Consider the following 22,069-nt stretch of genomic DNA (forward strand, 5'->3'; position numbering starts at 1 on the left):
ACATGAGCAGCAGTAAATAACAATTAGGATAAAGAACAGAATGAAAGTGGGTGGCAAAAAAGGATAGGCAGTATAAATGGAACATTCTCTTAATCAGGAGTGAAACATTACAAATATGAAACCTTTAAACATTTGAAACACAGAAAACATAAATCAAAGCAAGAAGTATATACATATACAGGCAGGCAGGCAGCTAGACCTCAATTTATTAATTTTATTCATTATATAGTAAGAGCAGTGGGGGCCTAACAGCAAAGGGAAGGCTTCCAGGCACCCCACTTTTGTGTTTGATTAAACTTCCTCTGATGGGGAAGGGTTGGGTTTGGCAACCATTTTTCCACATTGGGAGTCTTTAAAGCAGGGTCAGCAAACTTTTTCAGCAGGGGGTCGGTCCACTGTCCCTCAGACCTTGTGGGGGGCCAGACTATATTTTTGGGGGGAGGGAATGAATGAATTCCTATGCCCCACAAATAACCCAGAGATGCATTTTAAATAAAAGGACACATTCTACTCATGTAAAAACACGCTGATTCCCAGACCGTCTGCAGGCCGGATTTAGAAGGCGATTGTGCCGCATCCGGCCCCCAGGCCTTAGTTTGCCTACCCATGCTTTAGAGGGTCTGAGTAAATGGCCAGCTTTGACCACTGAGAAAAAAGCAATGAGCAAATGGTCTAAGGTTAAGGCTGCTGAGCAGCAGGTTCATTCTAAACATCGAGCAGCAGAGCTGTTCTGAATATTGTCATATTCAGATGGTAGATCTGGCATATCTACCATCACAGCCATAGTGTCTATGGATCCTAGTTCAGGTGATGATGCATATAGAGACCTTCAGACAAGCAGAGCAGCTTTGTTTCTATTGTTTCTATGAAGTGCCTAATACACATTCCAAAGTGCCTGCGTAAGAGAGGGAGACGTGCTGTACTACATGTGTCCTAACTCCAATATAAGGAAAGGAATGCAAAGAGATCACGTGCAGCGAGGTGCTGCTTAGAGAGAGTTCTTTGTGTGCTTGCTTTATGTATGTGAGCTTTATGTATGCATCATTCACCAGTCTGTGAATGATGCCATTCCTGATTAGCTTTGTATCATGTGTTACACATCTTTTGACATGGCTGGCAAAATGGTACTGATGCTGGCAGGCTGGACTCAGATCCAGCTTGCTGCTCAGAATCTCATGTCTTCTGATGTTTTATTGGGCCTTAGAGTACTTTTTCCAGTGTTGAGGCTCATTTATATCATGCCATAGCTCTGAGAACATTTGGAGTGTGGGGACTTTTGGGTGCAGGGGTGCCAACTTGAATAAAATAATGGGAGACCCAAGTAAGCCTTGCCTTGCATAATTGATCACATGACATGGTGCAAGCATGCCATTTGAATGGCAATGTTCATCAACTTGGGGGGCGGCCCCCTCAAATATTTTATTGGGGCGGCCCCAGGAGTTGGCTCTTGTGTTAGTGTGGGTCTTCCATATTCCATACCCTGTCTTCAGCATACTCTCTACATTGCTCTGATTGCCCTAACTGCCTTATATGTATAGAAATATAGAGTATATTTCATTATAGCCATACTTGTGGATGACTGTAAGATGATTGCTGATGATGTTGCTAACTAATATTTTCTTCTATGCTGTTCTGGAGGGGCCCCCAAACCTCAGAAACACATTTTCAGGGTGCTGGGGGGGGGCTGAAAACCCTCTTCTCTTGTGTTATCAGATACGTCTATTCAACCAAAAGCCATTTTGCAAGCAGAATGGGAGCACTGGATTTGACTGTTAGTCACATTTAGCATCTTGCAGACTGTAAATAAGAGAATCTGAAGGTACTACACTAGAATGGGGCTGGGACAGGGGCAGAGGACAGGGCTATCCAACAGAGGAGGGGTAAGAGGGGATTGAGGTGCAGATGAGAGGTGAAGATTATAAATATAGAATTTAGTCAGGGAAAGATGATGCTGTAAAGGCTAAGGAGGAGGCAGGAAGAAAAAGGAATTGGTGCCTGGCTGCAGTGTGTGGAGGCTGCTGCAGGTTGGCTGTGGACCAAGCAAGAGGTAAAGATAGTTGAGGCAGTAACCTGTTTTTCCTGGCTGGAAGCCATGGCAGAAACTAGATGGCATGAAATCATAGAAGATGTGAGTTCATCTTACTCAGAGGTTGACTACCCTCAGACAATTCAGAACCTAGGGCAGGCTTCCTCAAACACGGCCCTCCAGATGTTTTTGGCCTACAACTACCATGATCCCTAGCTAGCAGGACAGGGGTCAGGTCAGGGATGATGGGAATTGTAGTCTCAAAACATCTGGAGGGCTGAGTTTGAGGAAGCCTGACCTAGGGAATCACATGGGATGGGCAGCAGAGAGAAAGGAACCTTGCACTATTGTCCTGGGTAAAACAAACAGGTAAAAGGCCCTGCTCTGTGGTCCTGGCCTGTCTGCAGAAGAGGAGGCTGGAGTGGAACCCGCTTATGCAGAGCTGCCCCCAGCTAACCTAGCTGAAACAGTCACATTGAAATCAGTGCAAGACATTAGTCATGGCTAACTGAAGTCACATTTATTTCAGTGGGAAGTAAGTGTAACTAACCTAACCTGGATCCATCCCAATGGTTTTTTCCCCCAAGTTCAGAAGAGTACTCAATGCTATCTATATTGACTTGATTCTGATTTTCATATAATCTTTGTCTGAATGGAATCAATTGAGACACGTTTATAGGATTCATCCAAGTTGTGGGTTTCAGGAAGATTCTCTCTCTTTTTTTTTTAAGGTGTTTGTTAATTTTGAAGATTATCCTGTCATTTGATCAAATGGTCCTCCGGTTTTAGGCCTGCCGCCTTCATCAGTTAGCTGATGCAGGATGTAGTACCACTAACTACCCTATCCAATCAGAACAGCTTGTGGTGAAAATACGGTAATAATAAATGGATGCCTGTATTTCAAGGCTTATTGCATTCCCAATAGAGTATGGAAGGCATAGGATGTAAGCAGTATTCTTCAAAGGGCTTCCTAAAAGAGAAGAGAGAAAGAAACAACATTTATGAGAGACAGGTTGGGGCAGTTGGCATTTGCCTTAATAATCTATGTTACCAGCTGGAGGACCAGATCCAGAAATGGTCACCCCTACAAGGGTGACTTTGGACAGAACCACACCTGTCAATCACCTGATGTCACATAATTGTTAGGATTTCACCCCTCCCTATGCTGCAGATAGGGATCACTTGTCGGAGCACGTGTCTGTATGTAATGCATTTCAGCTGCTGATTGTTAGAGCTATATAACAGAAAGGGCGATACACTGTTTGTTCTCTCACAGTGATGTTTTGTTTCAGTGTTCTCTCCGAGGAAGAGAGAGAAAGAGGAGCCATGTTTACTTTGAACTGTTATGTTTGATTTTGTTGCAATAAATTAGGATTAGATGTTACACCTCAAGGCTAACGCTTCTATTTTGGATTCTGCTGGTTGTGTGCTCATGTCCCATCAGTGTGACGGGAGACCGGAGTGAAGAATCCCAGGCGATGCTGCACTGGGGGAAGGCACAAGGCCTCGGCATTATCTCACAACAATTATATCAGGTGATATTAAATTTCAGCCACAGTTTCAAAAAAAGATTCTTTCTTTGCGGATGCATTTTGAATTCAAAAATTATTCCAGCACTGCAAGGTGCTTGGGATTTGGCACCAAGTTCAGCAGAGGCCGAAAAGGAAGAATTGAGAGCTCCAGGTTCTTCCTTTTAAAAATAAGGCAGTGGCTTTACATGTCCCACAACTGATGTCATATTTCTATTTATGGTATCAAGAGATGAACAGGTGGGCATGACTTGGGACAAATGGCCTCTTAAGACAAATGGAGAGGCCTGGGGGCGGGCGGGGTGTCTAATTAGGCCTGTCAACTGGAGGCTCCCAACTGGAGTTTTTTTTTTGTTTTCTAAAAAAGCACCAAAGTGTAGAACGAGCTTCACACTGTTCTTTCATTATTACATCATGTTTCTAATTTTATTCTGAATTTGCACCATTGGATGATATCCATGCACCCATTTACAGATACTCTGCTGTTCCCCACAAGGAAAAACAACAACAGCCACCCCTAAACTCTTTAAGCAGAATCTCTGTCAGATATGTACTAGCTGAGCAGACCATCATGGTGATCAACTAGTTCTTCATTTTGTCTTGCATTATTTCTTCCACCATTTATCATAATAGACTGTTCTATTGTAAAGGACTCTTGAAATGTACTTAATAAACAAAAGAGTATGGGGCTGAAAGCAGTTCTCTTTTCTCTGCCTTGTAATCATAAAACAGAAAAGTTTGTGCTCGATTTGATTATATGTGTCAGAGGCTCAGGAGCAGAAGAGCAGGGGAGAGAGCAAATAGAGAGCGGAGGAGAGGAATCAGAGGGGAGCGTAGGGGAATATGACAGTGGACCGAGAGATTCCATGAGCTTTCCAGCGAATCTGAAGATTCCCAGGAGGGGGCGTCTATGGTAAGGGCGAGGCGAATCCCAGAGGGGACGATCCATAAACCAGAGGGGAGTCCCAAGGGAGTAGCGGAGCAGTAGGGCCAGTTCCCCCACCAGAGCACAGTGGGGGGGAAGAGTCACGTGAGTCAGGACCAGCTTCTCCTCCATCGGGGAGTGGGGAGACGGAGGGAAGGCCAAGTCCAGCTAGCCTCCCCGAAAGGGGGAGCAGTGACACAAGTGTAACGGTCAGAAGGAAAGTGGGAGGCTGCGCGCGCGCGCCAAGTTCAAATGTGGAGGAGCGCGGGACAGCAGAAAACCCGGATTGGGAGCCAGGTCCTAAAGCCCGAAAGAGGGGGGGGGAGGAGTCGGGAGAATCAGCGTCAGAAGAATCTCGGAGGGCTGAGACTCCGACTAGCAGAAGGACCCAGAGAAAGAAGGAACAGAGGAAAAGGTGGAGTAAGGCTAGAATCGTAAGCTGGTGTCAGGGGGGAGGAGATTCAGATGGGAGTCCTACGGTCTGACGGACAGATGTAGCGTTGCACGCTGCGCGTCTAGAAATGAGACTGAACTTCAATAAAGACTTTTAAACTTGGGCAAGGAGCAGCGTTGGTCTTGTGTGAGCTGGGACCTTGGGCAGCGCTGACAGTAACTCCCATCCCACTAAACTCTGCAAGCTCACGGAGATAGGCAAAGATGACGACTGAGGAAAAAGTCAAGCAATTGCAGGAAGCGGTGTCAACGCTCTACGCAGAATTGGCTGCGTCTAAGAAAAAAGAAGAAGACACAGCTGCGCTCTGCCAGGATCTGCAAGCCAGGTGGGACAAATGGGGAAAGGAGGGGCAGCTGGGAGCCAAGCCGGAGGGAGTTAGCCTCGGGAAAAGGGGGGCGAGCCTTGTGACCCATTTTGACGGGAACCTGCAGCAGTACCCTAACTTCAGAGCAGAAGTAGTCTTCGCGCTCAATTTGCTTCGGAAAGATTTTAGAGATGAGGAGGAGAAAGTGGGTTTCATAATCACTCATCTGCATGGGGAAGCTAAGTCGTGGCTGCGAACCTTGCTACGCGAAAATGACCCCGCCCTCAAAGATTCAAGCGCTTTTATTGGAGCCATGGACGCTTGCTTTAAATCAACGGTGGATGTGGATGTCGCTAGAAGGGAAATGCATGGATTGCGACAAGGAAGAGCGACGGTGCGCCAGTATCATTCCCACTTTTTTGGGTTAGTAAATGTGCTGGGCTGGCAGAAGGACTCAGCTGCCGTCAGGGATCTGTTCTGGGAGGGGCTGAATGGAGCCGTGAAAGATGAGCTGGCCAGGGGAGAGCGACCCCAAAATACAGCAGAAGTAGTCCAAAGGGCGCTCGCAATTGGGGTGCGCCTGGAAGAACGCCCGTGGAGCAGGGAGGAGGGGCGAAGAGCAAACACGTCAGTTAGAACGACTCCCTTCCTACCCAGAGAGACAGAGCGCGCTCAGTCCACGCCTCCTCTGATGAGTGGAGAGGAGCCAATGGAAATCGGAGGTGCAAGGGCTCAGACAGCAAGCAGAGCCCAAACACCAGGAGCAGTCAAGGCGAAGGCTCCTAGAGGGAGCAGGAAGTGTTACATCTGCGACAGTGCACAGCACATGGCGAAAGAGTGTCCCCAGAGGCTCCAGAAGCACACTGCAGCCTCAGCAACTGTTAAAGGAGGAATTCAGCAGGGAGTAGAGCAGCAGGGAAAAGGCGACACCTGGTTGGAGATGGAGGCTCTGGGGCTCAACCAGGCGAGTCAGTGAAGCAGTCCCCAGAGATTTTGCAGCCCACAGACCCCCTCCCACCCAAACCAGTGGTGCAACTCACTGCATCGCTCCAGCTGCCCGATGGGCTCACCCTGGAGGTCCCTATTACCATTGACTCTGGTAGCAACGCAGACTTTGTAGGGTTGGACTTCGTCAAGCAGCATCGCATAGCACTCCTGCCAGCCACGACGCCCCTAAATGTTGTCACGGTCGATGGCAGGAAGATACTGGGAGGAGAGGTGGTACAGCAGACACCGCCTCTGGTGATGCAAATTGGGAACCACCGCGAAGTCATCAGTTTCAACATCACCCACCTGTCGGACACGCCCATAGTGTTGGGCATGAGTTGGCTGGATAGGCACAGCCCGGCATTAGCGTGGTACCAGCGGCAATTGACCTTCTGCTCTTCCTACTGCGCAGCGCACTGCATCCAGACCTGCCAGGAAGAAGAGGGGCAAGAGGATGCACCGCAGCTACACCTAGGCATGGTGCAAGCGGTGCCCAACAAGTACAAGGCCTTTTTGGAAGTCTTCTGCGAGAAGGAAGCAGACAAGCTGCCTCCCCACAGACCCTACGACTGCAAGATTGACCTCCTGCCAGGGGCGACGCTGCCGACTGGGAGACTGTACTCCATGTCTGAAGACGAAATGCAAGAACTCAGGGAGTTCATAGATCGCAATTTGAAGCGGGGATTCATCCGGGAATCCAAAGCAGTGGGGGGCAGTCCCGTGTTTTTCGTGAAGAAGAGAGACACGCCCGAACAGAGGCTCATAGTGGATTATAGAATCATCAATTCCAGGACAAAGCCCACAGCATTCCCCATGCCCAAAATTGACGACCTGCTCGCGACGGTGAGGAAGGGACGGATCTTCACCAAGTTGGATCTACGAGGGGCCTACAACCTTATACGCATGCGGGAGGGCGACGAGTGGAAGACAGCCATGTTTACGCCTTTAGGAACCTATGAATACAGAGTCATGCCGTTTGGTCTCCAGAATGGCTCCCATTGTTTCCAAGCTTTCATGCACCACGTGCTAGCGGGACTCCTCTACAAGAAGTGCGTCTGCTTTTTAGATGATATCCTGATCTTTTCGGACTCGCAGGAGGCGCACGAGGAGGACGTCAAGGAGGTCCTGCAGAGACTACGGGAGCACAGACTTTATGCCAAACTGGAGAAGTGCCAGTTCGACACGACAGAGGTGGATTTCCTGGGCTACAAGCTGTCCGACAAGGGACTTGCCATGGACAGCGCCAAGGTCCGCTCAGTGTTGGACTGGAAGAGCCCGCGCAACCGGAAGGAGGTCCAGAAGTTCGTCGGTTTCACCAACTTTTATCGCAAGTTCATCAAGGGGTTCGCGAAAGAGACGGCGGCCATCACGGACACCCTCAGCTCCAAGAAGAAGAAGTTCACCTGGACGGACCAGGCGGAGCAGTCCTTTCGGAGGCTCAAGCGTCTCTTCGCGTCCGAAGAACAGCTGCTACACGTAAACCCCAGCAAACCGATGAGGGTTGAAACGGACGCCTCGGACAGAGCGGTGGGGGCGGTCCTGTTGCAGCAAGATCCGCAAGGGGACTGGAGACCGTGCGCATTCTACTCCAGGAAGCTCAGCACGTCGGAGCAGAACTACACCATCTGGGACAGGGAGTTGCTGGCCATTCATGCAGCCTTCAAGGCGTGGCGGCACTTCCTCGTCAGAGCCAGACACACAGTGCAGGTCCGCACGGACCACAAGAACCTGGAGTACTGGCGCACGGCGAAGTTCCTGAACCAGAGACACATCCGCTGGGCGGAGTTCTTTGCAGATTTCGATTTCCGGATAGAATACATCCCGGGAGACAACAACGTCATGGCGGATGCGCTATCCAGGAAGCCGCAGTATCTCGAGGAAGCGGCACCGGCAGCGGCCAAACACATTTTCGCACCAGAGGTGTGGGCGTGCGCTTCAGCCGCAGTGGACCTGGACGCAGTCCGTCGCGCGCTACAGGCGGATTCGTTTGCGCAATCCAAGATGGAGGAGGTGCGAAACGGAACAGCGAGGGACGACTAGTTCCAGATACGCGACGGACTACTCCTCCACAAAGGGGCTCTCTACGTACCGGGAGACGACCTTCGCGCGAGAGTTTTGCAGCAGCTGCACGACGCGCCCAGCGCTGGGCACTTCGGCAAGGACAAGACGGCGGAATTAGTAACCAGGGACTTTTGGTGGCCCAAGGTGCGGGGAGAAGTTGCGGATTACGTTTCCAGGTGTGACACCTGCCAAAGGGCCAAGCCAGTACACAGGAAGCCGGCAGGTCTGCTGGAACCGCTGCAGACGCCGCTCGAACCATGGGAGAAAGTGGCCCTGGACTTTGTTACAGATCTGCCCAGTTCGCGCGGCAAAACAGCGGTACTCGTGGTCGTAGACCTCTTCACCAAGATGGCGCATTTCATTCCGTGCGCGAAGGTGGCCACAGCGGAACAGACCGCCAAGTTGTTCATAGACCACGTGTTCAAAGCTCACGGCCTGCCGCGGTCCATCCTGTCCGACCGGGGCCGCCAATTCATCTCGAACTTCTGGCAGAAGCTGCTGGGCATCCTGAACGTCAAGATCAACTTAGCGTCGGCACGACACCCGCAGACCAACGGACAAGCGGAGAGGGTCAACGGCATCATGCAGCAGTACCTGCGATGCTACGCCAATCAACAGCCCTCGACCTGGGTGGACTACCTACCGCTAGCCGAGTTTGCCTACAACAACACGAAGCACGGGTCTACAGGGGTGACACCGTTCTTCGCCAACAATGGGCGCCACCCCAGAACCTTCCCGGGGTTGGAGACCGAGGCAGAGGGGGAGCCACGGGGGGCAGAGCACTTAGCCGCAGAGTTACAGGAGGTCCATGAGCAACTCCGAAGGCACTTGGAACTCGCGAAACACGCCTACAAGATGCAGGCAGACAGGCACAGGAGGGTTGGGGAAGACATACAGGTAGGGGACTGGGTCTGGTTAGCAGCTCAGGCAGTGCCGGCCAGAACGCTAGCTAAGAGGAAGCTAGGACACAAGCAGCTGGGACCTTACCAGGTCGCGGCACAAATCAATCCAGTGGCCTACCGGTTGACACTCCCGGAGGGCTCCAGAATGCACCCAGTCTTTCACAGGTCAGTGCTCACGCCTTACAAGGCGCCCCACAGGTTTCAGGCGCCAGGGACCGCACCAGCTCCACGTAGCCCATCGCCAACAGGGGAGGAACCACAGAGGGCGACCCCACTCAACGAGGTCACACAGATTTTGGACTCCAGATGGGGGGAAGAGGGAGTTGAATATCTCCTCGCCAGGGAGGGTACTCCGGCCAGCGCCAACGAGTGGGTGCCGTGTTACGCCGTGGAGGAGCACTACCTCAAAGACGAGTTCCATTCGATCTTCCCACACAGACCCATGCCGGAGGAGTATTTCGACGACTGGCTTTTCACACCCACACTGTCAGCCAGCACGTTCCAGGGTTTCTCCTCAGATGAGGAGCCGACGCCGGGGAAGAGCTCCCCGGAGGGGTCGCTCTCGGGGTTTGCCACGGACCACTCCTATTGGTGGGACACTCAACCAGAAGTGGGGTGGAGCAGGGAACTGCTGAGGGAGCCCTTGCACACAGCCTCACCCGAGGGACCGGGTGGAGAGGAGGACATGGACGTGTGGGGGGAGGATCTTGGTTTTGAGCACGACAGCAGAGAAATGGAAGCAGAGGAAGTCGACGTCGACGAACCCATCGTGGGGGGGCCTGATCCCGCTGGCCGGTTGCACACCAGGGGGAGAGAACGGAAGCCAGCACTCACACCCCCAGCGCTGGAGCACCTGGAACCCACACCCGAAGAGGGGGAGGGGGGAAGGGGGGGCTTCGAGGGGGGGATGGATGTCAGAGGCTCAGGAGCAGAAGAGCAGGGGAGAGAGCAAATAGAGAGCGGAGGAGAGGAATCAGAGGGGAGCGTAGGGGAATATGACAGTGGACCGAGAGATTCCATGAGCTTCTCCAGCGAATCTGAAGATTCCCAGGAAGATTACCATGGTCTATGGTAAGGGCGAGGCGAATCCCAGAGGGGACGATCCATAAACAAGGAACCAGAGGGGAGTCCCAAGGGAGTAGCGGAGCAGTAGGGCCAGTTCCCCCACCAGAGCACAGTGGGGGGGAAGAGTCACGTGAGTCAGGACCAGCTTCTCCTCCATCGGGGAGTGGGGAGACGGAGGGAAGGCCAGGTCCAGCTAGCCTCCCCGAAAGGGGGAGCAGTGACACAAGTGTAACGGTCAGAAGGAAAGTGGGAGGCTGCGCGCGCGCGCCAAGTTCAAATGTGGAGGAGCGCGGGACAGCAGAAAACCCGGATTGGGAGCCAGGTCCTAAAGCCCGAAAGAGGGGGGGGAGGAGTCGGGAGAATCAGCGTCAGAAGAATCTCGGAGGGCTGAGACTCCGACTAGCAGAAGGACCCAGAGAAAGAAGGAACAGAGGAAAAGGTGGAGTAAGGCTAGAATCGTAAGCTGGTGTCAGGGGGGAGGAGATTCAGATGGGAGTCCTACGGTCTGACGGACAGATGTAGCGTTGCACGCTGCGCGTCTAGAAATGAGACTGAACTTCAATAAAGACTTTTAAACTTGGGCAAGGAGCAGCGTTGGTCTTGTGTGAGCTGGGACCTTGGGCAGCGCTGACAATATGATATTGTCATTTATATTTTCATTCTTAGACACTGGTGAGCTGATGCCACTTACCAAGCTAACATCCCATTCTTGCTTGCAGAAACTTTCTTTGCACACTCAACATCATCTGCGATATTGTCATCCAGAAACTCTGCCAGGAAAGTTATTGAAGTTGGCATTGAAGGACAAATCAGGATAGAATAGGGGCTTCTGTTGGTGTATTCTCCACCTTGCTACCTACCATCTGCCTTCCTGAGGTAGCTAAGGTAGTCTCAGCAGCAGTGCTGAAATCCCTCAGGCTCATGGTTCTGAGAGACTTCAACATTTGTGTCATCTCTATCTCACTGGAAGCCACAACCACAGCAGGGCAATGTCCTGTTGGATTCCACTGCCCAAGGCAGCTGCTTCAGCCCACCTGATTGTCTCAATCATGAGTCTGCATCAAGTTACTCCTGCTCCTGCTCCATTAATGGGTCCTTCACCCCTGATGGGACTGAGACTTACTTGGCCTCAGAAAAATCTTCAGGAATGAAGGACCCATTAAATTGGTTTGCCCCCCCAAAACAGATGGATCCAAATAGTTTCCTAGTGACTCCCATAGTGTCTCCTGTCACTGCTGCAAGTGATTCTGTCAAAGCTCTGCTTGGTCTTTGAAAAATGCCTCTTTTTATCTTTTGAAGGCTTCATTGTGATCAATGGTTTTAATGATGTGAACGAGTCTAGGCACGAGTCTAAGCTCAACAACTTGCCCCCCCCCAAAAAAAAGAACCTCAACAACTTTTGTGTCCGGATTTTACTTTCTGAAATATGGCAACCTTACATTAGTCACATTGCAAAGAACAAGAAACTGCAGTAATAATGGGGAGGGATTAAGTATTTGAGCCAAAGTTCCCTAAGTCTCCTCCACAAAACCCCTTTTCAAATACCAAGACTCAGTCCTGAAAGATATAAATAACAAAAAAGGGGTGTCACTGAGCATGCAAAGTGACACTCATAATTGAGCAGGCATAATTAAGCCACAGCTTGCGAACCAAAGTATGTTGCTAGCATTCAGGCTTAAGCTCTGCCACATTGTGGAGAACCTTTATGGCTCCACAGGCCAGATCCTTATCAGGATCATGCCCATGAGCCAAATTTGATGGATGGGTGGGGACACTTATCTGTCAGTCATATGACATCATATGATATTGCATGAGCATATCCGCCCACCGGTCAAAATCCCTTGTGTGGGTTTACCACTTGGGAACCACACCTCAACAGACCAAAGTTGGTGCACTGGGAAGCTCTGAACATAGGGCTGACAAACTGCTTATTTCTCGGGTCCCCGCTGTTGATGGGGAGGGGAGAACGAAGACCGGAGTTTGCAAGTGACAGCAGTGTGGGGCTTCTGCAACCTTGTTTCAGAGGAAATCGCTTGGCATGCCAAGCTGGAGACCCTGGTGGGCCACGAAGGGCCCCAGGGAGCAGATTCCCACCCCTGAAATAAACAGTTCTCCTTGAGTTGCAAAAGGCAAAAGCAAAGAGTCAACACTTACTCTCACAGTCAATACTGCATAGGTTTTTTGTGGGATGCTTTCCATTGTCACACCACAACAGACCACTCAAATAAAATATTCCATAGTATGGATGGCCATCTGTGTACTCATAGTGTTGCGTGTCAAACTGACTTGCGAACAGGACCAAACACAACCCTGGGAGGAAAGCACAGATTAGAAAGGTAGAATGCTTTTTTGTTTCCTACATATCAAGTGCAAAACTTCAAAACAGGAAATTTCATATTATATGACTCAATATTTCAGCTAATTACATTACAGAATGTTACCATTACAGAGTTGCCATATTCCAAAGAGCCAAAACCCAGACAACCCACCACCACCACCGCACATCTTCATCAGGTGGCTGGCATGAGGATGGAAGGGAGAGAGGGAGAGAACATACCAGGAAGGGAAGCGGCTGGCGGGAGCCAGCCCTGTGCTGAGAAAGAAATGTTTCCCGGACATTTTGCCAAGTTCTGAAAATTTCCCCTGGGCACCATTTTCAGGAGCGGAATCCCGTATATGTCCAGGAAACCCAGGATGTATGGCAGCCCTAACCATTAACCATTCTCACATTTGGCATTAACCATTCAAGATTCAGTCTTTCACCTAGCGCAGGTGAAAGGTTTGTTTTTCATAATATTTTTCTTTAGCATAAAACACATATACATACAAAATAGATATGCTAATGATGCTATTTGTTTATTATTTTTATAAATGCCACAGAAAAACCAGAAAACTTGATTATTTACACCAACGGAGCTTCCTCACAAATTGATCACAATTTTAAAGGAATAAATAATCTACTCTTAACCCTTCCAAATTCCTTTTTTATGTAACCTGTTACCATGCTTTATGTAATTCCTCATGATAATTTTCTCTATTTTTTAGAATGATTGTTAATTTAATGAGAGCAGATTTGACGGAGTAGTCCCACCAGCGAATGCCTGAGCAAGCACATCTGGGCTTCCCATGCCCCCCCAAAATTTTCTGGGGCAAAACAACAACAACAACCCTTGCAGGCAAGTAGAAAGAACTGATAGAGCAATCTGCACTGAATTCCTCCCATCAGATTCAACTGTTTGCAGAGACCTTTGCAAAACTGAATAAATGCACAATCTGAAACACATATTTGAGGATGTTCACCTATAATAACACTTAATAAACAAACCACAATGGTAGAACCTGAAAACTCTCTTTTTTATCTCTTTTACCACATAGTACCAGAACTGTTTTGCTCTGTTACACTCCCACCCCAAGAAGTAAAAATCACAATTCTGAAAATAACAGGACATTTTTTGAATTTTTTTTTGGAAAATGTTCTCAATGCCCAATTTTGTTTCTATGGGCCCATTTTGAAAAAGTGGCACATCTGCAAATATTAAACAGTGTCAGAGAAATCATAAACATTTTAAAGGACACTCTAAACATCAAGAAAATAATGAATTACAACAAACTCAATCCATAAAAAGCCTTTAACAAAACCATAGCAGGTGGCAGTTAAATTGGACCTAAATTAATTCAAAGAAGCTAAAGGGAGTCAAGCACCTAAATAACTCACAGTGTCCTACTCCAATGTCGTGGTAACCATCCAGTCCTCGTCTTATTAATTCATCTTGCAGCTCGCATTTTAGATACTTTTTGGACTCAGATGCTAAAATGAGTAGGCAGAGGAAGGCAAGGTTCAGGGCCTTCATTACCACAGATCTCTAAGAAGTAATATGTCCAGAGTCTTGAGAGTTTTTATAGCTGATGGATGTAGACTTGGCCGGGGTGTCCAAGTCTACACCTCTTTCTACAGTGAGGGCTTAGACCAGGGGTCAGCAAACTTTTTCAGCAGGGGACCGGTCCACTGTCCCTCAGACCTTCTGGGGGGCCGGACTATATTTTTTTGAGGGGGGGAAATGAACAAATTCCTATTCCCCACAATGCCCCAGAGATGCATTTTAAATAAAAGGACACATTCTAACATTCTACTCATGTAAAAACACGCTGATTCCCGGACCATCCACGGCTGGATTAAGAAGGCGATTAGGCCAGATCTGGCCCCTGGGCCTTAGTTTGCCTTAGAGGCTTAGAGGTTGCTGAGCTGGTGCAACAACAGGCTAGAATGTCCCTAAGCTGCCCGTGTGTGTGTGTGTGTGTGTGTGTGTGTGTGAGAGAGAGAGAGAGAGAGAGAGAGAGAGAGAGATGTGTTGTCTATGTTAAGTATAGGTTAACAATAGTGACTCAATACCCATTGAGCCAATCACCCATCTCCTACTACCCTTCTGAGAAAAACCCCACCCCACCAGATAAGGGTCTGGTGACTTCTGCTTCAGCGTATCTGAAGAAGTGTGCATGCACACAAAAGCTTATACCAGAACAAACTTAGTTGGTCTATAAGGTGCTACTACAGTTTTTATTTTTTATAACACTAGTGCTTTACTTATCTTTCCTGCAGAAATTGTTATCAGGGGAGAGCTTCTTTTGACAAGAATGGATTTTCATGCAGCAGATTGCTCCCCACTATTAGCTCCTATTTGCTGACCATTGTAATCCATTAAGCATAAATATGCTAAACAATACACTCCATAAATATACTGACTAGATTGCTCTGCTGCAAGCTAGCAGCATAGCAATCTAACTTGGGGCAGTAGTATGGCACATCAAGGCAGCCAGATCTCCTCACCTGGCCTGCAAGGCACCTTCAGTCATGCCACACCCAGCAGCCTGACACCTGGTGTTGTCATGGGTGTAATCAGCAATTGGGCAGGTAAAGACTCAGCTGGGTCAAAGGGAATTTGCAGGCACAGGCTGATCATCGGGGCTTGTGAAGTGCCTACTGGAAACATTTGTCTTTCAACAAGCCTTTTTAGTTGAGATATATGCCAGTCTGAATCCATATTGTGTTTTAAAAGATTTTTTTTAATTGTTGTTGTCAGAGCTGCCCGAGATCCCAGCTCACAAAGGACCAACGCCGCTTCGTTGTTAAGTACGAAAGTCTTTATTGAAGTTCAGTTTCACTTCCACAGCCGCAGCGTGCAGCTCTACGTCTCAAACTCTAGACCGCTGAAGCTCCGTCTGAATCTCCTCCCCCCAGACACCAGTTTAAGACTCTAACCTTGCTCCACCTCTTCCTCTGCTCTTTCCTCCTCTGGTTCCGCCTGGCCATTGGGGTCTCGCCCTTTCTAGACTCTTCTGACGCTGCGTCCCCTGAGTCTTCCCCCTCCCTCCGACGGGCTTTAGGAGCTGGTTCCCAATCCGGGTCTCCTGCTGTCCCTCGCGCCTGTACATTTGAACTTGGCGCGCGCGCCCAGCCGGCAACTTTCCTCCTGACCGTTTCACTGCTGCTGTCACTGCTTCCCCCTTCGGGGAGGCTAGCTGCAACTGACCTCCCCTCCGTTCCCCCACTCTCCGATGGAGGCGTGGTCAGCCCTGACTCATCTTCTCTCCCCGCTGGAGGAGACGCTGGCCCTGACACATGTGACTCTTCCCCCCCACTACGCTCTGGTGGGGAAACTGGTCCTGATCCCCCGCTGCTGCTTTGGGGATCCCCGCTGGCTCCTTGTTTCTGGTGCGTCCCCCCTGGGACCCCCCTTGCCCTGACCATCGGCGCCTCCTTCTGGGAATCTTCTGATTCGCTGGAGAAGCTCATGGAATCTCTCGGGTCACTGTCATACTCCCTTACGCTGACCTCGGATTCTTCCCCTTCGCTCTCCATTTCCTCTCTCCCCTGTGCTCCTGCTCCCGAGCCCCTGACATCCATCCCCCCCTCGAAGCCCCCCCTTCCCCCCTCCCTCTCTTCGGGTGTGGGTTCCGGGTGCTCCAGTGCTGTGGGTGTGAGTGCGGGATACCGTTCTTCTCCCCTGGTGTGCAGCCGGCCAGCGGGATCCGGCCAGACCGCAATGGGCTCGTCGACGTCGATTTCTTCTGCTTCCATCTCTCTGCTGTTGTGCTCGAATCCAGGATCCTCCCCCAACACGTCCATGTCCTCCCCTCCCCCTGGTACCTCGGGTGAGGCTGCGTGTAAGGGTCCCCGCAGCAGTTCCCTGCTCCACCCCACCTCCGGTTGATTGTCCCACCAATAGGAGCGGTCTGTGACAAACCCCGAGAGTGACCCCTCCGGGGAGCTTGTTTCCGGCGTCGTCTCCTCAGCTGATGAAAAACCCTGGAACGTACTGACTGAAAGTGTGGGTGTGAAAAGCCAGTCGTCGAAATACTCTGCCGGCATAGGTCTGTGTGGGAAGAGTGCATGGAACTCGTCTTTGAGGTAGTGCTCCTCCACGGCATAGCACGGTACCCACCTGTTGGCGCTGGCTGGGGTACCTTCCCTGGCGAGGAGATATTCCACTCCCTCTTCCCCCCACCTCGAGTCCAAAGTTGATCTTGACATTCAGGATGCCCAGCAGCTTCTGCCAGAAGCTTGAGATGAATTGGCGACCCCGGTCGGACAGGATGGACCGCGGCAAGCCGTGAGCTTTGAACACGTGGTCTATGAACAGCTTGGCAGTCTGTTCCGCTGTGGCCACCTTCGCGCAAGGAATGAAGTGCGCCATCTTGGTGAACATGTCTACGACCATGAGTACCGCTGTTTTGCCTCGCGAGCTAGGCAGATCTGTGACAAAGTCCAGGGCCACTTTCTCCCACGGTTCGAGCGGCGTCTGTAGGGGTTCTAGCAGACCCGCCGGCTTCCTGTGTACTGGCTTGGCCCTTTGGCAGGTGTCACACCTGGAGACGTAATCCGCGACTTCTCCCCTCATCTTGGGCCACCAAAAGTCTCTGGTTACTAATTCCGCCGTCTTCTCCTTGCCGAAGTGCCCAGCGCTGGGCGCGTCGTGTAACTGCTGCAGGACTTTCGCGCGGAGGTCGTCTCCGGGTACGTAGAGAGCCCCTTTGCGGATGAGCAGTCCGTCTCGTATCTGGAACTCGTCCTTCGCTGTGCCTCTTCACACCTCCTCCATCTTGGATTGTGCGAACGAATCCGTCTGCAGCGCTTGACGCACCGCGTCCAGGTCCACGGCGGCTGAAGCGCACGCCCACGCTTTCGGTGCGAAAATGTGTTTGGCCGCCACCGGTGCCGCTTCCTCGAGATACTGCGGCTTCCTGGATAGTGCATCCACCATGACGTTGTTGTCTCCCGGGATGTATTCTATCCGGAAATCGAAATCCGCAAAGAACTCCGCCCAGCGGATGTGTCTCTGGTTCAGGAACCGCGCCGTGCACCAGTACTCCAGGTTCTTATGGTCCGTGCGGACCTGCACTGTGTGTCTGGCTCCGACGAGGAAGTGCCGCCACGCCTTGAAGGCTGCATGAATGGCTAGCAACTCCCTGTCCCAGATGGTGTAGTTCTGTTCCGACTTGCTGAGTTTCCTGGAGTAGAATGCGCATGGCCTCCAGTCCCCTTGCGGATCTTGCTGCAACAGGACTGCCCCCACCGCTCTGTCCGAGGCGTCCGTCTCAACCCTCATTGGTTTGCTGGGGTTTACGTGTAGCAACTGTTCTTCGGACGCAAAGAGACGCTTGAGTCTCCGAAAGGACTGCTCCGCCTGGTCCGTCCAGGTGAACTTCTTCTTCTTGGAGCTGAGGGTGTCCGTGATGGCCGCCATCTCCTTCGCGAACCCCTTGATGAACTTGCGATAAAAGTTGGCGAAGCCGACGAACTTCTGGACCTCCTTCCGATTGCGCGGGCTCTTCCAGTCCAACACCGAGCGGACCTTGGTGCTGTCCATGGCGAGTCCCTTGTCGGACAGCTTGTAGCCCAGGAAATCCACCTCCGTCATGTCGAACTGGCACTTCTCTAGTTTGGCGTAAAGTCTGTGCTCCCGTAGCCTCTCCAGGACCTCCTTGACGTCCCCCTCGTGAGCCTCCTGCGATTCCGAGAAGATCAGGATGTCGTCCAGGAAGCAGACGCACTTCTTGTAGAGGAGTCCCGCTAACACGTGATGCATGAAGGCTTGGAAACAATGGGAGCCATTTTGCAGACCAAACGGCATTACGCGATATTCATAGGTGCCTAAAGGTGTAAACATGGCCGTCTTCCACTCATCGCCCTCTCGCATGCGTATAAGGTTGTACGCCGCTCGTAGATCCAACTTGGTGAAGAGTTGTCCCTTCCTCACCGTTGCGAGCAGGTCGTCGATCTTGGGCATGGGGAATGCTGTGGGCTTCGTCCTGGAATTGATGATTCTATAATCAACTACGAGCCTCCGTTGGGGCGTGTCTTTCTTCTTCACGAAAAACACGGGACTGCCCCCCACTGCTTTGGATTCTTGGATGAATCCCTGCTTCAAGTTGTGATCTATGAACTCCCTGAGTTCTTGCAGTTCGTCCTCAGACATGGAATACAGTTTTCCAGTCGGCAGCGTCGGCCCCGGCAGGAGGTCAATCTTGCAGTCGTAAGGCCTGTGGGGAGGCAGCTTATCCGCTTCCTTCTCGCAGAAGACCTCCAAAAACTCCTTGTACTTGTTGGTTACCGCTTGCACCATGCCTAGGTGTAGCTGCGGTTCATCCTCTTGCCCCTCCTCTTCCTGGCGGGTCCGGACGCAGTGTTCTGCGCAGTAGGAAGAGCAGAAGGTCAATTGCCACTGGTACCATGCTAATGCCGGGCTGTGCCTATCCAGCCAACTCATGCCCAACACTATGGGCGTGTCCGACAGGTGGGTGACGTTGAAGCTGATGACTTCGCGGTGGTTTCCAATTTGCATTACCATAGGCGGTGTTTGCTGTACCACCTCTCCTCCCAGTATCTTCCTGCCATCGACCGTGATGACGTTTAGGGGCATTGTGGCTGGCAGGAGTGCTATGCGATGTTGCTTGATGAAGTCCACTCCTACAAAGTCTGCGTTGCTACCAGAGTCAATGGTAATTGGGACTTCCAGGGTGAGCCCATTGGGCAGCTGGAGCGATGCGGTGAGTTGCACCACTGGTTTGGGTGGGAGGGGGTCTGTGGGCTGTAAAATCTCTGGGGACTGCTTCACTGACTCGCCTGGCTGGGCCCCAGTGCTTCTGCTTCCAACCAGGCTTCTTCATTTCCCTGCAGCTGTTCTTGCTGCTGAACTGCTCCCCTTACTGTTGCTGAGGCTGCAGTGTGCTTCTGGATCCTCTGGGGACACTCTTTGGCCATGTGCTGTGCACTGTCGCAGATGTAACACTTCCTGCTCCCTCTAGGAGCCTTGGCCTTGACTGCTCCTGGTGTTTGGGCTCTGCTTGCTGTCTGAGCCCTGGCACCACCTATCTCCATCGGCTCTTCTCCCCTCCCCAGTGGAGGCGTGGATAGCGCGCGCCCTGTCTCTCTGGGTAGGAAGGGAGTTGTTCTGGCTGGTGTGCTTGCCCTACGTCCCTCCTCCCTGCTCCAAGGGCGGTCTTCCAGGCGCACCCCTAACGCCAGCGCTCTCTGGACGACTTCTGTGGTGCTTTTAGGTCTTTCTCCCCTTGCCAGCTCATCTTTCACGGCCCCATTTAGTCCCTCCCAGAACAGATCCCTGACGGCAACGGAGTCCTTCTGCCAGCCCAGCACATTCACTAACGCAAAAAAGCGGGAGTGATATTGTCTCACCGTGGCTTTGCCCTGCTGCAGCCCATGCATTTCCCTCCTGGCCACATCCACATCTACCGTTGATTTAAAACAAGCGTCCATAGCTTTGATAAATGCGTTGGAATCTTGGAGGGCGGGATCATTTTCGCGCCATAAATTCCGCAGCCACGATTTAGCTTCCCCATGCAGATGAGTATGAAGCCTACTTTCTCTTCCTCGTCTCTAAAGTCTTTCCGAAGCAAATTGAGCGCGAAAACTATGTCGGCTCTGAAGTTAGGATACTGCTGCAGGTTCCCGTCGAAGTGGGCTACTATGCTGCCCCCCCTCTTCCCGAGGCCAACTCCCTCCGGCTTGGGTCCTGGCAGCCCCTCCTTGCCCAAACGTTCCCACCTGGTCTGCAGATCCCGGCAGAGCGCTACTGCTTCTTCTCTTTTCCTGGATGCTGCTACTTCTGCGTAAAGCGTCGTGACTGCGTTTTGCAGTTCTGTCACCTTCTCCTCTGTAGTCATCTTTGCCTATCTTCGTGAGCTCGCAAAACACCAAGTTTTGCCCCTCGCTGCGCCAACTCACGCTGCGAGGGTTAAATTCTATGTGAGACGGAGCTTACTGTCAGAGCTGCCCGAGATCCCAGCTCACAAAGGACCAACGCCGCTTCGTTGTTAAGTACGAAAGTCTTTATTGAAGTTCAGTTTCACTTCCACAGCCGCAGCGTTCAGCTCTACGTCTCAAACTCTAGACCGCTGAAGCTCCGTCTGAATCTCCTCCCCCCAGACACCAGTTTAAGACTCTAGCCTTGCTCCACCTCTTCCTCTGCTCTTTCCTCCTCTGGTTCCGCCTGTCCGTCGGGGTCTCGCCCTTTCTAGACTCTTCTGACGCTGAATCCCCTGAGTCTTCCCCCTCCCTCCGGCGGGCTTTAGGAGCTGGTTCCCAATCCGGGTCTCCTGCTGCCCCTCGCGCCTGTACATTTGAACTTGGCGCGCGCGCCCAGCCGGCAACTTTCCTCCTGACCGTTTCACTGCTGCTGTCACTGCTTCCCCCTTCGGGGAGGCTAGCTGCAACTGACCTCCCCTCCGTTCCCCCACTCTCCGATGGAGGCGTGGTCAGCCCTGACTCATCTTCTCTCCCCGCTGGAGGAGACGCTGGCCCTGACACATGTGACTCTTCCCCCCCACTACGCTCTGGTGGGGAAACTGGTCCTGATCCCCCGCTGCTGCTTTGGGGATCCCCGCTGGCTCCTTGTTTCTGGTGCGTCCCCCCTGGGACCCCCCTTGCCCTGACCATCGGCGCCCCCTTCTGGGAATCTTCTGATTCGCTGGAGAAGCTCATGGAATCGCTCGGGTCACTGTCATACTCCCCTACGCTGCCCTCGGTTTCTTCCCCTTCGCTCTCCATTTCCTCTCTCCCCTGTGCTCCTGCTCCTGAGCCCCTGACAGTTGTTTTCCTCCTTTGTGAGAGAAGGCAGGATATAAATTTATAAATAAAGAAATTATTATTTATTCCCCACTCATTGGGGGTTGCGCCAGCCACTCTGGGCAGTTTCCAACATAATATGAACACAAAACTAAATATAAAACATTAAAAACATCCTGACACAGAGCTGCCTTCAGATGTCTACAGAAAGTCGTATAGTTGTTTATCTCCTTGACATCTTGGCATTCCACAGCACAGGTGCAACCACTGAGAAGGTTCTGCATGCTTCCCTGTAGCTTCACCTCTCACAATAAGGGAGCCCCGAGAAGGCCCTCATAGCTGGACCCCCATGTCCTGGATGGGGGTGGAGACGCTCCTTCAGGTATACGTAGTTGAGGCTGTTTAGAGCATAGGTCGGCAATCTAAGGCCCGGGGGCCAGATCCAGCCCCCTTCTGGTCTGGGAATTGCCACGTGGATCAGCGTGGGGATTCTGATTGTTTGGGCTGTGCCATTTCCCTCCCCTCTCCCTCACACACACCACGTCTGCACCTCCTCCCTCCCTCCTCCTGGCTTCTTCCTGCCCTGCCTAGAGGAGGAAGGGGGCTGGGCTTTGTTGAGCCGCAGTTGGCTGAATGCCATTTTAAGCAGCCCCTCTCTGGAGCCAACCCTTTCATGCCGCTCATCCTGCCGTCGCCACCAGCCCCTGCTGCTCGCAAGGCACAGGTAAGCAGCTAC

At 51.5% G+C, this 22,069-nt stretch overlaps 1 protein-coding gene across 1 annotated transcript; it reads right to left on the reverse strand.

Moving 5' to 3' along the window:
• Positions 1-437: 437 nt before the first annotated feature.
• Positions 438-15,045, reverse strand: LOC310752280 (lysozyme C, milk isozyme-like). Its single transcript, XM_083592341.1, has 4 exons — positions 13,969-15,045; positions 12,408-12,563; positions 10,945-11,023; positions 438-2,996 (listed from the first exon to the last, which is right to left on the reverse strand). Exons 1-4 carry the CDS (start codon positions 14,102-14,104, stop codon positions 2,927-2,929), a joined length of 441 nt encoding a protein of 146 aa, XP_083448467.1. The 5' UTR covers positions 14,105-15,045; the 3' UTR covers positions 438-2,926.
• Between the last annotated feature and the right edge of the window lie 7,024 nt (positions 15,046-22,069).

This window comes from Podarcis filfolensis, assembly GCF_964270895.1.
Source record: "Podarcis filfolensis genome assembly, chromosome: 17".
Lineage (NCBI taxonomy): Eukaryota > Metazoa > Chordata > Lepidosauria > Squamata > Lacertidae > Podarcis > Podarcis filfolensis.

Excerpts from the sequence above, each read along its gene's own strand:
- LOC310752280 (XM_083592341.1), bottom strand. The coding sequence starts at position 14,104 with ATGAAGGCCCTGAACCTTGCCTTCCTCTGCCTACTCATTTTAGCATCT. Across the intron at positions 11,024-12,407 it reads ATGCAGTATTGACTGTGAGA|AGTTTCTGGATGACAATATC; the intron begins GTAAGTGTTGAC and ends CTTTCCTGGCAG. Across the intron at positions 2,997-10,944 it reads AAGAATGGGATGTTAGCTTG|GAAGCCCTTTGAAGAATACT; the intron begins GTAAGTGGCATC and ends CTTCTCTTTTAG.